Here is a 24,184-nt window from a genome sequence, read left to right as displayed (position 1 = left end):
TGTTAACCACACAGTTGAAATACAAGGGAAATAAACCACACATAAAAAGCTTGCCCGTGTGAGCAATACATTTGGACGTTTTCAACTGCTTCTCTACAGAAATAAATTCTCACAAAATATACCATCGTTGCTACCTCTCTTTGGTGGAAAGTGGAGCCCAACATAATTTGAGGAAGGACTATGGGTCTTTTGCTCTTCAAAGCAAAATGAACCTGAAATGACCATAATCTCAGCTGTGCTGCTTTTGATGACACAGGAGCCCTAGTTATTGGTACAATCTTGGTTTCCATGGCAAGTGACATTTCAAAATAAGAACTTAATCCTTTTGGCTCCCAGCTAAATCAGAGAACATTCGCACCTTAGGGACTAGTTCAATTTATAGATGGGAAAGCTAAGGCCCAGGGTGGTACAACGATGGGTCTCAAGTCCTATGACGCCTTTGATTTCGGCAAAGCCCGAACTGGAAACTGCCACACCTGATTTCAAGCTTAATGCCCTTCCCACCATATCATTTAGTTTAACTCAATGGCTATATACTGAGGGGCTATACCACACTATCTCCTATTAATTGATATGTTTGTCTATAGGTTTTCCTTTGTAAGTGCTTGGCATTTATTTCATTCTGCCTCTTTAGCCTTTTAGTAAACGATCCCTTTCCATTTTCCGGTGTCTTCGTTTATCAATCAAATGGGCCCTTTCTGCCAGTGTTGGAACATTGGCAGAAGGAATAAATGAAGCAGAATTCACCACAACCGCAACTCAAATAATTTCCAGTTTCTCCAAATTTCGGTTAGGGGTCACACATGACTCCTATACTGGTACCATAGATGCTTTATAGTGGGAGGCTCATGGTTTGGTGTCTGCACTGCAAGCAGCTAAACTCAATCTAACCCCAGACAGTTACATGCCAATAACCCTTGCTGGCCACTGTGCACTGTTGATTTAATCAGTAAAGTCCTGTGACCCTGGGGAGCCCCAAACTGCCCATATTCTAGAATTTGGCGAACACGTCTGCTTGTACTCCAGGCCGTCTTCCGTCTTGGATTGAAGGGCCTTAATCTCAGTGTTCAAATGGTAGTAACACTTATCAACTTGTTAGTTCTCTGGGGCTTCATCCGGCTTCTCTAACTGTTCCTGGCACTTGACTAGCAGAACAAGCTGTCCTGAAGGTCTACAGTGGATCTGCCCCTGGGAGGACCACACACGTTGTTTTGTTTCCAGTGCCCACCGTGATATGATGCCTAATATTCTGTGTGACTATGGCTCATGGAGCTGCTGTCTTCAGAAAACAACAGATCTCTTTCTGAGGGGCAATTCCCAGTTCCTCATCTAAAGTTATTGATGACGTTACCATATTTTTTCCTCCTAACTCGCCTAGGTTTTGATGCGGTTTAGCATTTCTAACTCAGCATTTCCAATCAGGAAACTCTCATGAATTTTAGTGACCTCGTAGAGCCCTCCCACCACCAGCTTTACTGGTGACCATTTCAAGCAAGAACACAGCATCTTGGGATTTAAAGAAGCCTTAAAATCCATCTAGTCCAATGCTATTATTAGGTTGCTGTATCAGTAAAGGTTTAGACTCTGGGGCAGAAAATTTGTTACATTCCATTTTGGACAACTCTGACTACCAGAGAATGTTCAGCATAAATGTGTCTTTCTTATACTTCACACCTAGTGGATCTAGTTCTCCCTGCTTGGGACCCCTGGAGACATGCATCGTCCGTCTCTTATATGCATCTCTAAGGTCAAGTATTTGAAGACCACTACGAAGTCCTCTCCGTGTCTTCTGCCTTAGCCTGTGTCTTCCCTTCCTCAAGCTAAGCATTCTCAGTTTCTATGGAGCAGTCCTATCAAAATGAATTTGATTTTGAAACATCCTTTGGTATAGAATCTCATCAAAAGCTTCCCACGACTATTTCCTTCATTCAGTCATCCAGCATTATTGTCAGACGTTGCACTTCATGATAGAAATGCAGCATTGAAATCAATGCACTATGACCTGAAATAGCTCACGGTTCAGTAAAGAGGAAAAGACATAAAGGAAGCATAGCAAGCATCATAGCACAGATGTCCTTGGAGCAGTGGTGACACAAGAAGGGAATGAATGGGAATCAGGACACAGTTGCACAGAGGAAATACTCAAACAAGATCTTGAAGAAAGAGTAGGAATTCACCAGGAAGAAGAGGGGAAGGGTACCCTACACAGAAGCACGTTTCTTCTTGGATTCCCTGCCTCGGAGGACTGCTAGGAGTTTGGGGTGGTCCGAGAGGGAGCCTCAAGATGAAGAACGGAGATATGAGGAGCTCTAGTGAAGGCTCAGGACCTTGTACATAGTACGGTTCACCCCACATTCAACAAAAACCCAGCAAGTACAGAATCCATTTGTTTGGTTTGATACCCATGATGCAAACTAAGAGTAAGAGGCTCTTTCGACTGATGAGTGGTGATCTTCGTTTGGGGGTAATATGTAAACGAGGCTCCGTCTCCACAACTAACGGCCTGTGGGTCTAGTCGGGGTTGACAGGTCAGGTGGGCTTTTGCATATTTCAGAAGGGCTGGTGACTCTCTGCTTTTGAATTACGCGGCTGAGTGATCCAAATAGCAACATCAGAAGTGGAGAAGAAGCACAGATGCCGCCCAACTTGTGTCCCTCAGATTCTCCTCAACGTGTGGGGACAAAGAAACTCCAGGGGAGCAGGGCCCACTGTTCTGAGTCTTTACGGACCCACTTCTCCCTCTGTGCCCAACCCTGTGTGCCTGGGACTAGAGACAGGTTGGATCTGGCCCTTCTTCTGGAGGGGTTTCTCCTTCTGTCTGCCCACCCCGCCACCCGCAGATGCCCCATGAGGCGGAGCTTCTCGTAGCCCCCAGTAGGGGTGTCTTCCTGATTGAAGTGTTGGGTGGGCTGGTGAGGAAGATCCAGAGACCCTAGTTGTTGCACCTCTCCTCCCCCACTCAGGGCAACTCCATGGGGCCCCAGGAGTATCAAATATTCCATCCAACTCCCAGACACTTGCTGAGACCTCCTGGGACTCGACATCACTGGCAAAGGAGTTCAAGGGTTACCTGATGGGGGTGCCGATGTCTCCCAAAGCAGCAAAGCTATATAACTTCACCTTCAAGGGTCTGGTCACTAGAGGTTTATTCTCTTTTCAGAGTGAGTTGCCTTAAAGATCTCAGTCTTTTCAGTTTAAAGTTCTACGGATACAACTACTGTTGAAAACCAATAGTCAAACATGGATTTTTGTCATATTTAAACCAATGTGTAGTGAATTAGCTGTTGTGATGGATTTGAAAATAAATTAGAATGGCCCCCACCCTTTAGAAGCTTGGGATCTACCTGGGGAGACAAAGTGTAAGCAAAATTACACGTTATTTTTGTTTTTTTGCTTAGTATTTACAATTCCTGCAGTCTACCCCTCCCACCTCCACCCTTGTACTTTGCGTGCATTTTTTTTCAGGCTGACGCTCTAAGTGGACAAAAGCAGGTGATTACACAACAGGAAATGCCAGAAACTGAAGACTGTGTGGGTCAGGAGCCACATCCAGGTAACATCCCTACAATATCACCTGATGAAATGAATGGGAACTATTTACCATTATATAATCAAGGGCAAATGAGTTGAGACTGTATTGAACTACAGTCATTGTTCCTTGCTCTTTATTCAGAAGCTGCTTTCTCACGACACATTTTTAACAGTGAATGGACATCAATTATTTCAGTAACAACTAAAATACCCCATTCATAGTACAGTGGGTTGTCTGAGCAGCAATTACATTTGTGATCCCCCTCCTTTAAAAGAAGGTTCCAGGAAACCATCTTGGGTTTTCTGGGGGTAGCCCTCTCAGAACGGGCAAGGTGAGCCCCTGGAATCACAGCAGGTGCTTTCCTTAGAAGGAGAGTTTTAGGGTGAACAACACTGGAGTCTGTGAGGGTGGCCCCCTTCCTAGAAGGCTGGGTGTAGGGCCCCCGGAGACAAGGAGGGAACCTTCCCTCGGAAGATGCAGGGGAGTAACTCCTATGTGCAGAAAGCAGGGTGTATCACATCCTTCGTGTTTTGAGAATTGAAGAGGAAAAATTGCTTCACTCCTGGGGATGAATTCCTTTAAGAGCAAGGGATCAGTGTTTCTGGGTCAGTGGGGTAGTGCTAGCATCTGAGACGTGGCTGGGCATGAAAACTGAAGGAACTGCAACTTTGGGGACCCCTTGGTTGAGGTTAGCCCTGAAGGCGTGGGGCGTTCTGCTGGGAAGATCTGCGGCAGGTGCTGGCAACGTTCTGCATTAACACAGAGCGTGTATTGAGAGCAGTTGTCAAAAGCGACACCTTGTGGCAACAAGAAGCAACAGCAGCAGAGACTAAGGTAGACTTCTTTGGATTGCTCCTACTCACCCCTCTGCTCTTCCTTCGAATAAATCAGTGTAAAATGCTGGAAAAGGCGAGGGAGTGCTTGAGCAATTACAGGGACGAATGAATGTGGCCAGTTCACACCGATTCATTCCGGTTACAGTTTAATATAAAACCACTACCCTTAAGTTGTTTAAATCCCAGATGAAGTACTTTTTTCCTTTCCACGTGGTTTTTCATTTTAGAAATTGAAGGAAAAGTTTAAAACCTTGCTGTTTTATCTGACTTCTCAGCGTTTGCTTTAGTTGAGAAATAAACTTCCAAACTTTGATCAGATTAATTGCCAGTCTTTACAAAATTGAAATAAAGGCCAGGATACATGGGCTGTACTGAGACTCTTTTGTACATGTGGCTAAGATACTGTGCAAACGTTGTTTACACAGAAGAGTTCCCGAGTTACAGGGTCAAGATCAAGGCCCTCCATCCTTTTACTTTCTTTCCACAGGCAGGGTGGAAACACACTGGAATTCCAAGACACCGTTTATAACATGTACTAAATTGTTCTTCAGCTGGCCTCTGGCCTAGGGGCCCAAGTTGCATGTTGGTTTTTTTGTCTTTTTTTTAATGGTTAAAAATTATTTGCTTTATTTTGTTAAAACTTATTGGCAGATTTTCTAGAATTTCACTTGATAGCTTCAGTCATGACATATTTATAACTCTAAATGTTTTTCTTTTCCACACTCTGAGATCATGGATAAAATAGAAGAATAAGTTACAAACATCTTCCACAATATTAAACCATAATGTATAATAATTTAGAGTATTAAGACTGTAATTGTGCATCAAAAAACATTGGACTTGTAGTTTACATCCTTGGCTTTTTGTTCTTGCTGTGTCATTTGCTAGCTCTGTGCCCGTTATAACAAGTCACTTGATCTCTCTGGAACTCTACAACTCAATTCATACATATTTTACATTGTTTCTCAATGTAAAATCCTGTGATTCTGTCACCCCCCGCTACTATCAATATCTAGGTTCAAAAGTTTAACCTACAGTGTATTCCCTTAAGCTAAATTATTAAAGTTAGCTATTGATATTTGCATATTATAATCAAATAATCTGGGGACTTCGGAAAACCTTATCTGGCTCCACTTTTTTTTAACTTTTTATTTTATATTGGAGTATAGCTGATGAACAATGTTGTGTTAGTTTCAGGGGTACAGCACAGTGATTCAGTTATACAGATACATGTATCTATTCTTTTTCAAATTCTTTTCTCCCATTTAGGTTGTTACGTAAGATTGAGCAGGGTTCCCTGTGCTATACAGTAGGTCCCTGTTGGTTGTCCATTTTAAATACTGCAGTGGGTACATGTCCATCCCCAACTCCCTAACTAGTGGCATGTTTTTCTTTCTTCTTTGCCCATTCCACTCCGGCATAGCCACTGAGCCAGCAAGCCCTTGGTTGTTTCTAAGGCAGTCCTTAGACTGAGCCAGGATAACTTCTTTGAGCGGAGCTCACTCGTAAAGTTAGAATGTCTGAGAGAGAGGGTCTAAGGACAAGTTCTCTCAACTCTCTGTCACTGTGTGAGCATGAGGGTGCAGAGATTCCGGCTTTGGCAGACAGCTCAGGCCGTGCTGCAGTACTCTGTGGGGTGTGAACTGGCTCCACAACACAGCAGAATCTGTGCTGGAAGATGCGAGGCCGAGGCCGCCTGAGTTATCTGGGAGACCCGCGTCTGCAGGCCAGTGGCAGAGGCTGGGCCTTCAGCTCAGGCTGCCACCCTGGGTCCCTGAGCGAAACTCCCTCTCTGTGGTTCTTGAAGGAATATGAACCCTGTGTCGTGTTCGGTTTGGAGGACTCACGCCCTTTTATGAGCTTAGAGAGTATGACTTTTGGGGTCACCTGTTTTTCCAGGTCACCTCAAGGCCGTTTCCTAAGGCCCACGCCAGCCCCAGGGGCACTGGGTTAGAACCATTTCCAACAACCTTGACTCCAAAGACCCCACCTACTGCCCCTTTCTAACCAGGTGAATCCTGCCAGGGGAGTGTTTTCTAAAACTCACCCAAACACACAGTTTTGGTTACACCCTTTCCTGAGGTTTATGGACCCTTCCAGTTCTTCACTTCATAACTGATGGAAGCCACTAAAGTGAATAAATCTCTGCAGAACCGCAAAGATTTGCTTCTTGGCAATTTTTTTTTTCTCGCCCATGTAAGGAAGCGGCTGCTAATGTCTTTCAGTGAGGAAGCGGGGGGAAAGCCCCCCAGTTTAATCTCTGAAGGATGTCCACTGGGAGGGCACCCTCCAAAACTCTTGTATTACTTATATTGATATTTTTGTCAGCCGACTCATTTTACAGATGAAGAAACTGAGGCTCCGGGAGAAGAAGAGATTTGCCGTGGTCACGTGGCCTGTTCTTTCCTCTGATTCTGCTCCCAATCAATTTCCCTGTTTGAAAAGATCTCCCAGGGGCCTTTCTCCACCCCACGCTGAGCCGTCTTGGGCTTCTCTTTACACTCTCGGCACTTGGTGAAGAATATCGAGCCATTTTGTCTTCTCAGGATTCCCAAACAGGAACTTTTCATGTCACTTCAACTTATCTTCTGGGGACATATGTTGGACTCTGCGTTTTGGAACTAGATGCAGAGTCCTGGGACTCTGGGAATTAGGAATGGCCCAACAGGGCTGCTTCTGAAATGAGCTCCCGGACATCCAGGGCTGGCAGGGGTCCTCCTAGACTCTTTGGGTTTGCGTATCGATAGAGGTCAGGCAAACACAGTGACCCCTGAACAACGCAGGGGTTAGAGCGCCCACCCTGCTTCGAAGTCAAAAACCTGCATATAGTTTAAAGGTCAACCGTATACTATGCCCCCAAGACCTATAATTTTATATAACCTCTGTTTATCTCTAGTTGATGATGATTTCTTTAAAGAACCAATGAAAAAAAGAAGACGGTCAGATCGAGACCAGCGGTTCCGAGCGTTTCCCTCTGTGGAACAAAGCGCCCTTAGGGAATGTGAGTGTCCTGAAAGGGCTCTGCCACTTGTTTTCATGTGGCTCTGTTCTTTTCCAAATGTGTTAACATGCTCAAAGGAAGAGGAGGTTACATTGAGAAGCAGGATGGGACATCTCCGAATGATCCCGGTCCAAAAGAGGAGGCCTCCTAGTCTCTGCAGAGATAATGTAATATGACAGTCTATCTCTCAGAATCTGGATAGGAGGCTTGTTACAAAAAGAACCTCTTCTTGATTAGAACTGTGAATGAAAATGGTTGTTTTGGTTCTTTCATGGGCATTTATATGATGTCCTTGCATTGTTTTTTTCTTTTTATGACCACAGGAGAGAAGAATCTAGAAGGGCTACAGCCCATGGCGAAGCCTATGTGACTTCTGTTACACTGAGCCTCAGAGCAGGCTGGCTTCATGGGATGCCCTCATTATCAATGATTGCTCTCCCACAAGCTATTCTCTCTTATGTCAGATAACTTGTTCTCTTGTTTAATTGGCTTTTCATTTCTTTTTCTTTTTTTTCCTTTCTCTGTAATATTGAGCAGATTCCTCTTGTGGAGACCAAGTACTTGATCCCTGCCAGGTACACCCCAGCTAATACATCTCTATTGATTCCAGATGAAAAACTGGAGTCGCGGACCAGAAGGGTTTTGAGCAACACTTACCAGAAACTCATTCAGTCTGTGTTCCTGGATGACAGCATCCCTAATGGTGTCAAGTACCTCATGTGAGTCTGACATCAGCTACCATCAGATCTTACTTGGATGTCTTTCCTTAGGTGCTGGTAGATGCTTTTCTCCAACGATGAAAGGGAATCTTCAATTAAAAACAGAGCAAAGAAAGCCAACAAGTTCTGTAGCTACGGGCCATTATTGTTATTTCCCATAGTTACCATTCATTGAGCTGTCACTGCTGCTAGGTGATCTGCTAGATACCTTATATATATCAAACTATAAAGTAGGAGCCGTTATTATCACCCCCATTTTGCAGAAATTGAGGCTCTGAGAGGCCAAGACATTGACCAAGGTCACACGGTTGGTAAGTGAAAGGGCCTGGAATCCAGCCCAGGCTGTGGGACTCTGAGCCTGTGCCCTCAATGGCCTGTGCCCAGCTGACTAGAAGGACTTGAATGGTGTCAAGGCCGCATCTCCCGCCCAGTAAGACTCTTCATGTTGCTCCTAATAACACTTCACCTCTGCATAAACTTTATTTCTAAGATCAAGACTATATAATTTCCATGGAACACAAACAAGGAGACCTCACATTTATATAGACATTGTAGAGTTTGTGTAGAGTTATCATTACCAAGTATTTTTGCATAATCTCATTTGATCCTCATGACAACTCTGTATAGTAAACAGGGATGAATATTCCCCTTTGACCAGGGAGAGAACGGAGATTCAGAAAGATGCGGTGACTTGCCCAGGATTAGAACTCAGTTGTTTTTTTTTTTTTTTTTGGTACGCGGACCTCTCACTGCTGTGGCCTCTCCCATTGTGGAGCACAGGCTCCGGACGCGCAGGCTCAGCGGCCATGGCTCAGGGGCCCAGCCGCTCCGCGGCACGTGGGATCTTCCCGGACCGGGGCATGAACCCGCATCCCCTGCATCGGCAGGCGGACTCCCAACCACTGTGCCACCAGGGAAGCCCCTAGAACTCAGTTGTTTTGTGTTCTGTTCTGATGATCTCCCTACTATGCTTCAATGACCGTGACAATGAGCATTTTTAAATCGATCTAGAAACAGGCTTCTTGCCTTGATTGAAAAACCATCACTGGACCCAATCTACATCGGATTATTTGGAAGCACTGGGGCTGGGAAGAGCTCCCTGATCAATGCCATCATCCAGCAAGCCATGTTTCTACCAGTGTCTGGAGAAAGTATATGTACATCTTGTATTGTTCAAGTGAGTTCAGGCTGCTGTGAGCAGTATGAAGCCAAAATCCACCTACTCTCCAACCAGGTAAGTGTTGCCTCCCTCCCCCCCTCCCTCCCTCCCTGTTATCCTCCCTCTCTCCCTCCTTTCCTCCCTCCTTCCTTCTCTTTCTTCCTTCTTCCTTTTCTTTCCTTCCCGCCCCCTCTCAGAGACTAACATTATGTTCCTTGTAAATATAGCTCACGTCTTCGTTAAACGAAAAGAACACAGTACAGAATGAGAAAGTCCAACAGAACAAGATGGGGGTTCTAGTGGGTCCTGTCTCAGCTCTTTATGGGACTTTGGGCAGGACGTTTCCCTCTTTGGGTTCCTGTTTCCTCATGGACGAAACAAAGGGGTTGGATTAGATGATCCCTGACGGGATTAGGTGATTTTAGATTTCCCGGGTATGCAGCCCCCTGCCCTCCACAGGGACGATGGATTTCTCTCTTTGTCAGTGTCTTCTGTATCTGTGTCCTGGGGGGCTTTGGCCCCCACTCTGCCTTGGCAGGAGTGGAAGCAGGAGCTGAAGAACTTGACGAAACTCCTGCACAGGCCTGAGCAGCTGGGCAGAGAAGAAGAGGATGCCTGGGACAGGGACGATGCAGTGGAGGAAGCCATTTGGAAGCTACAAATGGTTTATGGAAACGGGGTGGAAAGGAAGAGCTATGAGGAGTTACTAAGGGCAAAGCCCAAAGGAAAGATCCCCACCTCCAGAGTCATCAACCTCAAGGCGGAAGAGGTGGGTTCAGGACGTCTTTATTTTTTCATGAGTCTCAAGGATAACAGTTGAATCCCTTTAGGGGATTTGGGCAAGGCACAGTGTTCTTATTGGAAATAAGTTGATACCAAAATCAGAAGTATCCATGAGAAAGTGGTTTTTCATTATTTATGGCTGTCAAATGGGAATTTTTAGTGTCTGAGTGGGGAGTTTTCGTTCACAGGAAAGACTATTTACAGTTACTTGAAGATTAATTAAGGATGCTTTTAGTGGCAAATAATTTTAAAAATAAGCCCAATTTTTAATAGCTTAAACAAATAGGGATTTATTCATTTTCTCACATAAGGAGTCTGGGGGCAGTTGGGTCTGTGGGTTGGTTCAGTGGCTCAACCATGGCCGCATCTCTCTGGTTCCCCTGACCTTCCACATCTGTTGCCTCATTGTAACAAAATTGCTACTGAAGTGCTGGACTTCACAGCTAGCTTCATGGGAGGAAGACATGGATAAAAAGGTGGCACCAACCACATCTCTTTCACTGGGAAGTAAAAGCTTTCCTAGAAACACACCCAACAAATTTCCATGTAGACTTTCTTGTTCAGAACTGAGTCACATGGCCTTTCTGAGCGGAAGGAGAGTCTAGAAAAGACAAGAAGCAGACTTGCCAAGATTGGCTGAGACCAATCTCAATCCACTGCCTTCCCCAATAAACACATAGTCAGGATGCTGCTGGTGCAGGTGAAGGGCAGGATGGATACAGGATGTGCACCTAGTAGAACAATGCCCTCTTCATTTTTATGATCAATATTCATTTTATTAAAATTAAAATTCGATTTTAAATTAAACCAGAATACACGGGCAACTAATATGTAATTTATTAATGTTGTACATTTAAAAACCTAGTGTTTCTTGCATCTGAAAATTCCCTTTAATATATTGTTATTCCATTTGTAAATCTGGCAATTTTTGTATAAAACAAGAACAATTACTTACACCTGTTCTAAAATTTAATGTTCAGTTATCTCCTAAGTTTACCATAGAAAAGCCTCCTTTCAAAGTTAATGCTACTTACGTAATTAATCAACATTTCTTTTTATAGTTCAAATTTAATATATTTGATTCTCTCAAAAAAATTGAAATACTTGACCAGGCATACTTAGAAGTCAAATGAATTAAACCTTTCAAGGCACTTAGCTCTTATATAACTAGAAAATGGAACAAATGTAGTAGCCATTTCTTATATTTAAATGGCTATTATAGTTAAAACGCATTATGCTCCTAATATCTAAAACATAGACCGAGCATGTCCAAAGAAACATAATGATGATAAAACTGGTTACTTTATCTGAATACACACAACTTACACCAAGGTATCAATATAATATTCATTTCTTCACTACTCTGTATTTAGAAATATCCCTTCCCGGTGTTACGAATTTACCCATTGAAACAAGAGGAACAGAATTAACATCTCCATGAATGAGGGCACAAATTCAGAGTTTGGGTCAGGGATTGTAGGCTGGGGTGAGGGAATCTGAGTTTCCCTTCCAGAATGACTCGCCTCCACCAGTTTATTGAGTTCTTCTTACAGAAGTTCTTCTTACTTCTTCTTCTTCTTACTTCTTCTCCCTCTTCTTACAGAAAGCCCATGCTTTTTCTTTTATGTTGCTCTTTTTGTATCTCCTTTATTTTTTAATCAAAATATCTTAAAGAACTTTTATCATTTCCTCTCTCACAATTTCTTGTGATTCGATTAGAATTGATGAAACCTCTTACTCCCTACCCTGCAATTAAATCAGATTGCAACAAATCCTCTGACTTAATCTCAACTCTCTTAAGAATTTACTTTATCTCTCTTTCAGGACCATTCTGTAGATATTTATTAACAATGACTACCGTGCATCCCAAATCTTCTCTCCCCTGAAGTATCCCATAGAGATTTGCTGCCATACATGGTAGCTGGCATGAAGATGTCATTGTACCCAGATATGTTTCGTGAAAAACAACAGGCTGAGAGTGATCCCCCATCTCACCCTCCATCATGAAAACATCCTGGAAATGCCTATATGTCAATATATTTTTTTGGTACTTGGATGATAAATTTTTAAAATCTTTTTGAAGATCAACTTCAATTTTCCATCTGGAAAATATGGTCACCATCTCACTATCCATTTTCCACAGTCAGGGCTTTCTGGTAATGAACATGCTCACATTAACCATGTGGGAAGAATCCTCTCTCTCTCAAATTTAGAATATTGCATATGACTTCCATTAATTTTAGAACTGGAATGGAATTTAGAAGATACACTTATTATCCAGTGAAGCTATAACTTTCCTGAAGCCCTGTTCTAACTGACCTTGTTTTCTGCATCTGTCAGTTAAGGAACTTGAACTTCCTGATCTCCAGCGTCCTTTCTGGTTCTGAGTCTAGACCCTTCCAGGCTGGATCTGAGGCCTCCTGGTGCCTGTCGCCCAGGTGCTGCTTTTCACGTTTCTCGGTGGACCTTCGGTGAACCTGAGTCACAGCCCATTCAGGGTAGACGTGCTGGGAGAACATCTGGTGTGTGTGACCTGTCACCTGTCCCTCTTCCTCAGGCAGGAGAGCTGTCTCTCAAGCTGGACCCCTACATCCGGACTCAGAGGAGAGGCTGGGATGAAGGATCAGCTGAGACACAAATCTGGCCCTTGATCAAACTGGTGGAAGTGACTCTTCCCAAATCGGAGCTGATTCCAGAAGGCGTTGTGCTGGTGGACATTCCAGGCACAGGCGACTTCAACAGCAAGAGGGACGAGATGTGGAGAAAGGTGATTCTCTTTCATATGGCTTTGTTCCCTCTCTCCTCAACTACAGCACCCTTTCTAAAGCAGCAAAGAATGCTCTGCTTTCCGCTTACAGGATTTTATGAGCTCACCGGAGTTAAATTCTTCCACGTTCTAAGCTTCAGGGCCATGGCAGGATATGGTTGGCCAGAGAAACTGGGGAGGGAGGAATCATGAGTATGTGAGAGATGAAAAGGGCCAGCAATAAAGTTGTCCAAGAGTGAGCAGAGGAAACAAGGACAGAGCAGGAGAGGGAGGTCCAGATTTGGGTACAAAGCAGAGAAGCCAATAGCCACGCACCAAGGAACCAGGAGGCTGCTCCCATGTTTGGTTGTAGGGAAGAGAAACTCACTAAAGCAAATCCCAAGTCAAGAAGGGTTAATCAAAAGGCTATCAAAGGATCTCACGAGACACAGCCAGGCCCCAGGACCACCTATCAGGCTGGAAGCAGCTATTTTCTCGTTCATCCTCTGCCTGGTCTCTTGTGACTCTGTTTCTCTTTGTGCATCTGTCAGCTGAGTCCTGCTTCTCCCTTAGCCATTAGCGCCCATGTTGTGGAACAGGACCGCCTTAGCTGCGTCTCTGAATGACACTGCTGTTCCTGTGCCTGTCACTGTCTGACTATAGTCTCTATGTCTTTTAGTTCAAATTCCTCAGAAGGAAAATCTGATCAATCACCACCCAGCTAAGGATCAACTCTCTCTGGATTAAGTATCCATCCCTAGTGTAGTCAGCTGTGCCTGAAGGGGGTCATTGAGATGAAAGTGCGTAGGAGTTCAATTCCCAGCAAATGGAGCATAAGCTGATCGGGGGCCCCCCCAGATGTGTCCGCAGCCAGAGAGTTAAGCATTAGGGCAGTTTGAGCTGCACCTAGTGATTAGAGGCTGGGGGATTTTTAAGAATTTATCTCTTTGTTAATTTGCTTTCTGTTCATCAAACACATACAATATGTAAGACTATGTACTAAGCACTGAGGATGCAAAGATTATAGCCAATAATAATGAGAGCTGAGCTAATTTTATAGCTCATAACCCATGCAAGAAGGCTCAAGAGCCTCTCTGCTGTCAACCTCTACTATATCCTACATGATAAATGACACAAAATGAAGAGTGAATGAACAGATACAGAACATGACCTTTTATGTTAAGAAGTGTGTGCGTGTGTAATGTTTGCAAATGCACGGCAAAAGTCAGATCCTGCCTTCTGGTAAGATACATACCCAACTGTTAACAGCAGCTTCTGTGTCTCCTACCGCTCTTTACTACAGACACCTCTGTATTGTTTGTATATTTTGCCTGAACATGTATTATCTTTACCACTAAAAAGACGAAAACAAAATAAAACAATGTGAATGTGAAGCGGAGCCTTCCCTCAAGGGGCTTAGAGTCTACTAGGAGAAATGAAACACGCAGATGACGAAATACGTGGCAGAAAATGATGTAAGAGAAGCACGAGGAGCTATGAGCTCTCAAAAGTCGAAATCACCTCCGACCAGAGAGCTCATTCCTTCAACAAATAGCACTGAGCATCTCCTCAGTTTTATGAAAGGCTCTGGACGGACGGAGACAAAGTCCTTGCCCTTGGAAGGCTCGTAGTCCAGAGGGAATGAAATACACTAATGAACAAACCCCGTTACTTAAAAATGCGAGCACAAGGTGATGACTTCATGTGGGAGGTGGGTGAGGCTTCAGAGTGGAGTGGATACAGATGTTCAGCCTCCCCCAGGTGGAGGAGGCAGGTGGGAGTGGGACCCCGAGCACCGTTTGCAGCATTTGCGGAGCCCAGAGGGCTGAGGGCGTGGGGGAAGGATGGAGAGAGGCGCAGAAGCCAAGCCTGGGAAAGGTGGGGTGGGCTTTAACACCATGCTTCCTGGGGAAGTTCGAAGGACAGGAGGGACTCGGGTGAGTGATAGAGAGAGAAAGGGCGTCTTAGAAGGAGCTCAGGAGTGCAGGGTGGGATGGGACACGGGGCACAGGACCAGAGCCAGAAGAGACTGGGAAGGAGGGCCAGTGTCTGTGAGTCACGATCAGTGCAGTGACTGCCAAAAAACTCGCCGCGGGCCCACTGCTTCTCTGTTATAGGTAGACTTTAAATTCAGCAGATTTGCGCTAAATGAATGACAGTGGGCCGGGGGAGCTTTGTGACTGTGGTTTCGGATAAAGATCAGGATGACAGCTTACAGATAATCAGCCTATGCCCTGATTTTACAGATAAGGAAATGGAGGCTGAGAGATGGGAAGTCATTTGCTCAAGACCACACATCTACTGAGTGGCAGAGTTTGAACCAGAGAGCAGGTTCCTGCCTTTCCAGCTGAGGCTCTGTCTCTCACCCCCCAGGACATCCCCTAACAGTTCTTTAAGGGGGAGGCAGTCCCAGCATCCTTCACCCTTGGTGGTCTGCTCAGGCCTGGCCGGGAGAGCCTTTGTTTCTGCAGGGTTTCAGCTCTGGGAGTGGAATCGCCAACCTCCTCTAGTTCCAGGCCAGTCCCAGGGAGCGACAGCCTGAGGAGGTGGCCGGCCTCTCTCACAGGATGGAGCCGTGGCTGCTGCCAGTTCAGATACACTGGGCACCATATCAAAGGCTGCTCAGAACAGAGGAGCTCTGAGGAAGTGGGGCTGAAGTGAAGTGATGGCTCCCAGCCTGCTCTGCTTGGTCGCAGCTCCCCTCCGCGCTTGTGGTTTTGTGATATCCTCTCATGAGAAGTTACTAAAGACACCCCTCCTTCCAGGGAGAACAGAACACGATGCCTCGCCCCCACCTCCCCAGCTGCCCAGCAGTACCTTCCCTACACTAAAACCATTAAGAGCTCAGACGTCCCTGTGCTGCCTGAGTCACCTGACCTCTTGGAGGCCCATTCTTGTTGTGGGAAGAGAGGAGGGCGGCGATGGCAGGGGGCCATCCTACCCACTCCCAAATCCAGTGGCTCTTGTCTTATAGATCTGCTTTTTTCCGGTGTTTTCTGTGACTCTAATTTTACCAAATCCTGGCAGTCGGGAGCTTTGTGTAGGGCCTGAAATTTAACCAATGCAAACTTTATGATTGCATTTCTCTTCTCTTTTAATAAACATTTATTAAGCACCTGTAGTTTACCAGGACCAGGGGAATATAAAAGTGAAAGAGGCCCTGCCCTAGAGGAGGAGCTTCATCTTCCACAGCCTGATGGCATAATCTGAAGCATCCCTAAATTGGTTATAATTTGGGAAGTGGGAGGGAGCGATTGGTTTTATTTTCCTGCCCGAATGTGAGTCCATCCATGTAGGGGAGGAAGTTCAGGACCCATAGTTGTGTGGCCTTAAGCAGATCCTTTGCCTCTCGGGGCCTGTCATGTACCTTCTTTATAAAACAATGAAGTTTGTTTGACACTTGAGATGGATGCTTTCATAACAATGATCCGTGAAGCCAAGAGGTTCATGGGCAGAGGGTGCGGGACACAGAGCACGTGGGGACTCCAAACCCTCCACCCCCAATTCAACTATAGCAGTTCTATTTTAAAAAATCAAGTTTGGCAATTGGAATTCTTCCTAAGATTTCATTTGAAAAAGGCTCCACCGTTAAAAACATGTTTGAAACCCCCTGCTCTAGATCAAGCTTTCTCAGCCTCAGCTCTTTTGACATTTTGGGTCTGGCGAATTCTTTGCTGTAGGGGCCTGACCTGGGCATTGCAAGATGTTTAGCAGCATCCGTGGCCTTTACCCACACTAGCGCCCCCTCAAGTCAAAACGGTTAAAAATGTCTCCAGACATTGCCAAGAGTCGTCTGGGGTATAGAATCTCCACTAGTTACGAACCACTAGTATAAAGCAAATAATGATTTAATTAGCAACTCGCAAACTTGTCACAGCTTTTTGTACAAAGTGCTGTTCTGAGGAACCATAAACAAACTCCGTCCTGGTGATGGACCCGCTTTTCACTTATATGGCGAGATAAGATGAGTGAAACAATACAGTCAGAGAAATGTCACAAGGCAACACACTATTGCTTGTCACGTGAAAGTTGCATATTAGCTGAAGCAATACATATGTGATCCATGAGTAGGTTGCAATTTCAGGTGCATTGGCCTTTGCAACTTGAATCACGCGGTTTCTGGCTCCCTGCTGCCACCTGGTGGTAGTATGCTGAATATGCAGGGGCAGCCAGACATCAAAATGATGCCCTGTGGTGACAGCTTTGGGGTAGATCATGACCAGGACTAGCTCTGGAAGAACAATAATTTTCCCTAGAGAACAGCTGAGGTAAATCAAGCCCGTGATGGATCTGGAACTGGAGGTCTGATTTCTTGAATTCTATCAATGACTACTGCCACAAACATCTCTGAAGCCTCTACTATGGGCCAAGTACTGTGCTTGAGGTGATGTGGATTCCAAGCTGGAAGGTGCAGCCCCTTCTCATCCGGTACCTCACAGTCTGGGTGAAGAGGGGGAGAGGGGTATAGAGTGCCGACCGTGTACAATAGTTCTGCCTGAGAAGTACTGTGGCAGGTAAGTCCAGGTGCTGTGGGATGCAGAGGTGGAGGTGGCCAACCTAGCCTCAGGTGGCCCTTGGCAGTCTCAGATGGCAAATGGAGGTCAAGCAGAGGTCACGGCAAGGGCAAAGGCCCAAGAGATAGATGAACAATTTACATCCCAGGAAGTGTATGAAGCTCGTATGATTGGTGCCTAAAAGAATGTGGTGGGGAGGGATGAGAGGTGGGGTTGGAGAGAGAGTCGGGGCAGGGCATCGAGGACAGACATGGTACATTAAGGAAGCACATGCTCTACAACCGACGCACCATTTATGCTCTTAAACATGCTGTGGTCATGTTTCACAGACCATTGATAAATGCTCAGTGATCTGGCTGATCAGTGACATTGAAAGAGTTTCTGGAGGGAGAGCCCATGAAGACCTTCTGAACGAGAGCATCAAAGCCTGCCAAAGGGGGTTCTGCAGGGACATGGCCCTGGTGGTCACCAAGACCGACAAGCTCCACTTGCCGGAATATCTAAGGTACGGTGCTGGGCTTACAGGGACGCGGGCTTTCCTCCATGGGTCCTGACTGCCGTAATTACGGTAACAACAGAGCTTTGACTCATGGGCATTTCGGACTCAGGGAAGTGACCACTGGGGCTAAAAGAGAAGTCTGGGTGATTTCCTGGGACATCAGGACCCTTGGGTAGGTTGTCTTGGGAATCTTCCAGAGCAGCTGCTTAACGCCCAACAGGCTGTGCTCTTACGCCACTCTGGTGTCTGAGATGCAAAGAGCATTTTACAGAGTGGTGGACCTGCCCGTTCCCCCAGATATGGGAAGTGTAGACGCCCCACAGCTAGTGGGCACTTCCTATAACACCCTGGCCCAGTACCGCTTTGAAGTGTCAAGATTCTGTTTCAGATTTGTCTCCTCCTGAGATTTTAAACCCATATGGAGCAAGGTTCTCAAAGGTTCAGAACTCGGTCCAAAGTAAAAGCATTCTTAGAGTCATACTCTAACAAAACATAATGAAGGGTAAGCATTTTAGAGCTTAATAGATGTTAATATATGTTCATTTCCATGCACATGTCTGTTCCCCCTGTAACTAGGCGGACTGGAACTTATCTTCCATGCTGGGGCACTCTGAAAGTGAAAGGGGTTGTTATTAATCTTTACAGAGGATCGCAGGTGTACACTGGTCTGTTCCAGGGACATGGGACATATGATCATGGGCTCTACCCTTGACAGTGTTTCCCTGCTCTAACAAAAGCTTCTCCACCTGTCCGCTCTGCCGTATCCCCCCCCGACTTGAGTCTACTGTCTCCAGGAACTAACTTAGCAGAGAAAAATTCCTCAGTGAAGAAACAGACTAAGACTTTTCCCCCAACTTCTTGCTTTCACGGTCTAAGTTGGAATTTCAGCTCCATTATTTTTTTCCCTGCAATTCCATTCACCCCACTCCTACCACAGAATAGTATCTCAAGTGCTCCCTTTCCAATGCCAGCTCTAAAACTGAACATAATACAGTTGAATTTATTAAATGTTTATTGAACACTGTGGTAGGGGCAGCAGATTCAGAGAGGCATCTTGCTTAGTCACTGAGGCCACTGTCTTAAAAGAGGATGAAAGGTTATATGAGAGGGAAAAGTAAAGTACCATGGGACCTCGGAGAGTGAGGGCTGCGTTTTGACTGGGCCAGGTGGTGAGGTCACAGAAAATTCCACCGATGACAAAATACTGAGAAATTAAGATACTTTTTTCAAATGGACACTGGAGATGGGTCAGAGCATTTGGACTGAAGAAAGAGCTTAGGAAGAGGCATAAAGGCATGACAGTATATGCTGCTTTCAGGGAAAGTCAAGACTGCTGTGACACATCATGAGATAAATAATTGTTACATTTCTCATTTCAGGGAAAGAAAAGTGGGAAGTGTAAGTATGGACTAGTTATTTTTTTTTCTTTCTTTTTTAAAGCTCAATTGAGATATAATTGATAGACAAAAAGTTACACACATTTAATGTAAACATCTTGATGAGTTTGGACTTGTTATTCTTAAATAATACTTTTATGATTAGTATTATATGATTCGAACACATGCACATTTGTCTGGGCCAGAGGAAGAGTTGCCCGCAAGATGTGCATCTTATCCCTTTATCACTCTTGATAACCCTAGACTCTTTGCCATGCTTTTATTTCTTTTCACAATCCAGCAAGCTATTCAAAATCAGCGAGAGGCTGTTTTAGAAAGAAATGAAATGATAAAGCTACAAAGGAATAAAGTTCTCAAGGAAAAACTAAAGGTAAGTTAACAGATTCTCCTATGCATTTTTCTGCTTTTCAACCACTCAGATTTTGAGAAACACCTATTTGGTCTTGCGCGGTAGCAAGGGCAGAGGCTTTGGAGTAGACAACTTAGTCCTGCTGATTAATTACTTTGTGACCTTAGGCAAATTACCTTACCTCTCTGAGCTTCCATTTTCTCATCTGTAAAATGGGGGAATAATAATATCTACTGCCTGTGATTGTTGGAAGGATTGAATGAACATATGGTCTACTGAGAACTGTGTGCAGATAAAATCAGGGATCACAGAGCAGGTTGAAGTGTGCTTGGCTAGAGGGATGCAGCAGGGCTGGGGGAACACAGAGGAAGGATGCCTCAGTCACGCGGGCCGTTGGGGGAGGCGGTGTTGAGGAGAAGTTCAGGGAAAACTTCTCAGCCTCTTCAGCAGAATTTTAAAGACCCAATAGTCTTGAGTGAGGTGAAGAAGTTGGAGAAAATGTGTTTGATACAGAAGGAAGAACGTGGTTGAAGAAAACTGCCACACTTGGTGAATTACAGGCAAGTAGTTTTGAATAGCTCAGCGAGGGACATATGCAGGAGTGTTGGGAGAAAAGCCCTGAGCTCTATTTTTCAAGCTTGAGTAATTGTTCTGTGGGAATCTTGCTGTTTCTTAAATTATTTTTATTATGCTGTCACTAAAATAGGTACAAACATAAAACTCCTTCCTGTAATAGTCTTATGCAACTATAAAACTGAAACCAACTTGAAGATAAAATATAAACAAAACAACTTAAATGTTATATCACAGTTAGTATAATGTGATAGAAGGGGTGGTTTTGCTGAAACTAAACCTTCAGTGTTGGATTTAACAGTAAAAACACATGGCCTTAGGTCCAGTTCTATGTTTAATTGCTTTCTGTATTTTGACTTCAATTATACTGATGCAGAAAATGTCTGGCGTACAATGTGGAATTGGAAATTTCAGGGCTTTTGTTTCTAATTCAGAATAATCAGACCTCATATTCAAGCCAAAGTCTTCTACCGAGCAATTCTTGAATGTTGATTTTAATGAGGCAATAACTCAGTAAAGCTGTTTTTATTCTCTTTAATTGTTCTTCTTGGCATTAAAGAAATATGCATTTTATGAGGACCTAATTATATTGTTTCTGGAAGCAGAAACATAAAATACCTCAATACACAATTTACAATTATATTTATTGCTAAAAAATGTGGCAAATTGGTATGTACAAAATAGGGTCTGGGCAACAATACATCAGCTTGCAGGGTGACTGTGGTTTTGATTCTTATGGCACAAGTTCTTTTAGGTCTGCACACCTACACCTCTGATGGCTAGGTAACGCCTTCATTCTCCAACCGCTTCTTTTCAGTTTGAATTATTGTGAGACCTTTATTTGTACTGCAGACCTTCATTTGGAGCAAATTTAATTTCGATCATAGAAAATATGAGTCAGAAGTTGATTATAGGGTAGCCACTCATAGAGATGTCTCTGCTTATTTTTTTAATTATAAAAAAGAAAATTAAGAAAAATATTGTTAGAAAAATTTCAGGCTCCTGGGACTACACTTATTGATTTCAATTTGGAACTATTATGCATCTTAGAAAGGTGATTTTCTCGGGAATATGGAGAATGGATGGTGGGGAGAGGGGCTGGTGAAGATTGGATGTAGAAAGACCAGCTGGGAGGCTTTTTCTGTAATCTAGTTGGTGTTAAAAAAAAAAAAAAAGAAGTGATAGGGCTTCCCTGGTGGCACAGTGGTTAAGAATCCGTCTGCCAATGCAGGGGACATGGGTCTGAGCCCTCCGGGAAGATCCCACATGCTGCGGAGCAACTAAGCCCGTGCGCTACAACTACTGAGCCTGTGCTCTAGAGCCCGTGAGCCACAACTACTGAGCCTGCGTGCCACAACTACTGAAGCCCACATGCCTGGAGCCCGTGCTCCACAAAAAGAGAAGCCACCGCGATAAAAAGCCCACACACCGCAACGAAGAGTAGCCCCCGCTCACCGCAACTAGAGAAAGCCGGCGCACAGCAACAAAGACCCAATGTAGCCAAAAAAAAAAAAAAAAAAAGTGATAAGAGCCTGAACTAGGCAGTAACCATAGAAATAGAGTAGAGAAGATGCATTCAAGAACTAATAGGGGGTTCAGATCCATAGATCTGGACGACTAACTGTATGTGGCAGGTAAAAGAAAGCTGGGTTTTGATGTTCTCAGGCATGTCTTTTTTTTTTTCAGGCATGTATTTTGAGCTGATTATTATACAGCATTTTGCCTTTGCTTTAGCAAATCTGTAAAGAAAACCTATGCTACTGCTCCAGTGCCTCTCTCCTTCACTCGCACATGACTACCGCACTCATACTTCTGACACCAGATGTGTGGGAGTTTTCTTCACACTAAGCAATTCTCTCTGACACCAGCTGGGCACCTTACAATTTAACTCAGTTTGACATGGTCTACCTGGAGATAGTGTCAGATCCCACAGGTTAAGGGTTTAGTCCCACAAGACTGCCTCCCACTTCAGATATGAATCGCAAGAAGTGGGTCCCCAGGTTACCCACAACTGCCTGACTTGGCTACAAATTGGTTCCCATGACCTCCTCTCCCTTGCATTGGGTTATTTGCTAGAACAGCTCACAGAACTCACAGTGAAACACTCACATTTACCAGTTTACTATATAATAAAGGATATGATAAGAGATGAACAGCCAGATGAAGAGATACATAGGGCGAGGTCTGGGAGGGTCCCCAGCACAGGAGCCTCTGTCCCCATGGAACTGGGGTGCATCGCTCTCCAAGTATGTAGATGTGCTCACAACCTGGACGCTCTCCGTGCCCCACACTACTAGGATTTTAGGGAGCTTCATCAGATAGACATGATCAATTATTAACTCCATTTCCAGCTCCTCTCCCCTCTCTGGAGAATGGGGGTGGGGGTAGAAATTCCAAGGGATTTGGGAGCTCTGTGCTGGGAACTGGGGCCAAAGACTCAATGTTAGAATGAAACCCCCTATTTATAAGGGGTTTAGGAGCCCTGTGTTGGGAACTCAGGGCAGAGACCTGTAGATAGATAGATAGATAGAGAGATAGATAGATAGAGATAGAGCTTATTATTTCATAATACCTTATTAGTTTACTCAGTTTGAGGATTATAATGAACTCATGGCTTTTCACAGAATTACTGTGTTCTTTTTTATGTTCAAGTTCACATCTTGGCCAAAGGGAGCCTTTAATTTAAGCTGGTTCCTTTTAGCATTACCCAGACATTAAAAAAATATATCTTTCCTCTCTGGTAACAAGAACATATTCAGGCCCATTTCCTTTTTCCCTGACCCAAGGCATGGAACTATTACTATCAAAGAAACTTGGGTTTCTTTTAGCAGAGAATAATATTAAAAATAAAAGTTGGGGTGCAAGGGGTACATATCAAATAATTCATACAAGTAAAAGAAGTGGACAGGGTGATGTCACTGCAAAGTCATTTTAATGACAAAGCTAGAAAATATAGATTTTTTAAAAAATGGGGTTGCAACTAGTTCAAAAAGATACATGCACCCCAATGTTCATAGCAGCGTTATTTACAATTGCTGAGACTTAGAAACAACCTAAGTCTCCATCAACAGATGAATGGATAAAGAAGTTGCAGTGTATATATGTGTGTGTATATATATATATGTAGATAAATAGATAGATAGAGATATATACACACACATACATACATACAACGGAATACTACTCAGCCATAAAAAAGAATGAGATTTTGCCATTTGCAGCAACATGGATGGACTTGGGGGGCATTATGCTAAGTGAAATAAGTCAGAGAAAGATAAATACTGTATGATAATGGCTTATATATGGAATCTGAAAAATACAACAAACTATTGAATATAACACAAAAGATGCAGACTCACAGATATAGAGAACAAACTAGAGGTTACCAGTGGGGGGGGGGGAGGGGCAATATAGGGGTGGAAGAGTGAGAGGTAGAAACTATTGGGTGTAAGATAGGCTCAACATGGGGAATATAGCCAATATTCTGTAATAACTGTAAATGAAAAGTAACCTTTAAAAATTGTATAAAATTTTTTAAAAAATGGGGTTACAAATTATATTCCTGATTTCAATCTAACTCCAACTTTACTATACGCTTTTTTTTTTTTTGCGGTACGCGGGCCTCTCACTGCTGTGGCCTCTCCCGTTGCGGCGCACAGGCTCGGGACGCGCAGGCTCAGCAGCCATGGCTCACAGGCCTAGCTGCTCCGCGGCATGTGGGATCTTCCCAGACCAGGGCACAAACCCGTGTCCCCTGCATCGGCAGGCGGACTCTCAACTACTGCACCACCAGGGAAGCCCTACTATATGCTTTTTGATTCTGCTTCCATCTTGTGTCACTTCTATTTTGAGCTTCCAGGTTTTCTCCTTTCTTATATACAGTATCTTCTTACAAACTTAATACATTATGCTATATATAGTTATTAAAAACCATGTGTGTAAATGATAACAGTGGCTCATCTTTCTATAGGATAATCTGATGAGCATCTGCTTAGCTCTTGGATCCTACCCTCCAACTGTAACTGTTTCTACTTCTCTTTAACAATAATACGGAACCTGCTACTGCAGCCATCCCG

At 44.2% G+C, this 24,184-nt stretch overlaps 1 protein-coding gene across 2 annotated transcripts in view; it reads left to right on the top strand.

The window, feature by feature from the left end:
* Positions 1-24,184, top strand: part of NUGGC (nuclear GTPase, germinal center associated) — a 47,898-nt gene that overhangs the window by 2,635 nt on the left and 21,079 nt on the right. For both annotated transcript variants that reach the window (XR_009541405.1, XM_060153604.1), the window contains exons 2-10: positions 3,466-3,553; positions 7,265-7,369; positions 7,980-8,088; positions 9,100-9,322; positions 9,786-10,016; positions 12,588-12,797; positions 17,620-17,795; positions 19,169-19,187; positions 19,467-19,556. Coding sequence is in view for 1 of the 2 variants with exons in the window: in XM_060153604.1 (XP_060009587.1) it covers positions 3,511-3,553; positions 7,265-7,369; positions 7,980-8,088; positions 9,100-9,322; positions 9,786-10,016; positions 12,588-12,797; positions 17,620-17,795; positions 19,169-19,187; positions 19,467-19,556 (1,206 nt within the window). In the remaining variant the exon portion in view is untranslated. The remainder of the gene's footprint in view (positions 1-3,465; positions 3,554-7,264; positions 7,370-7,979; positions 8,089-9,099; positions 9,323-9,785; positions 10,017-12,587; positions 12,798-17,619; positions 17,796-19,168; positions 19,188-19,466; positions 19,557-24,184) is intronic.

The sequence above is a fragment of the Lagenorhynchus albirostris genome, chromosome 7 (assembly GCF_949774975.1).
Source record: "Lagenorhynchus albirostris chromosome 7, mLagAlb1.1, whole genome shotgun sequence".
Lineage (NCBI taxonomy): Eukaryota > Metazoa > Chordata > Mammalia > Artiodactyla > Delphinidae > Lagenorhynchus > Lagenorhynchus albirostris.
The sequence above is the reverse complement of the archived record's forward strand: the minus strand, read 5'-3'. Positions and strand labels throughout refer to the sequence as shown.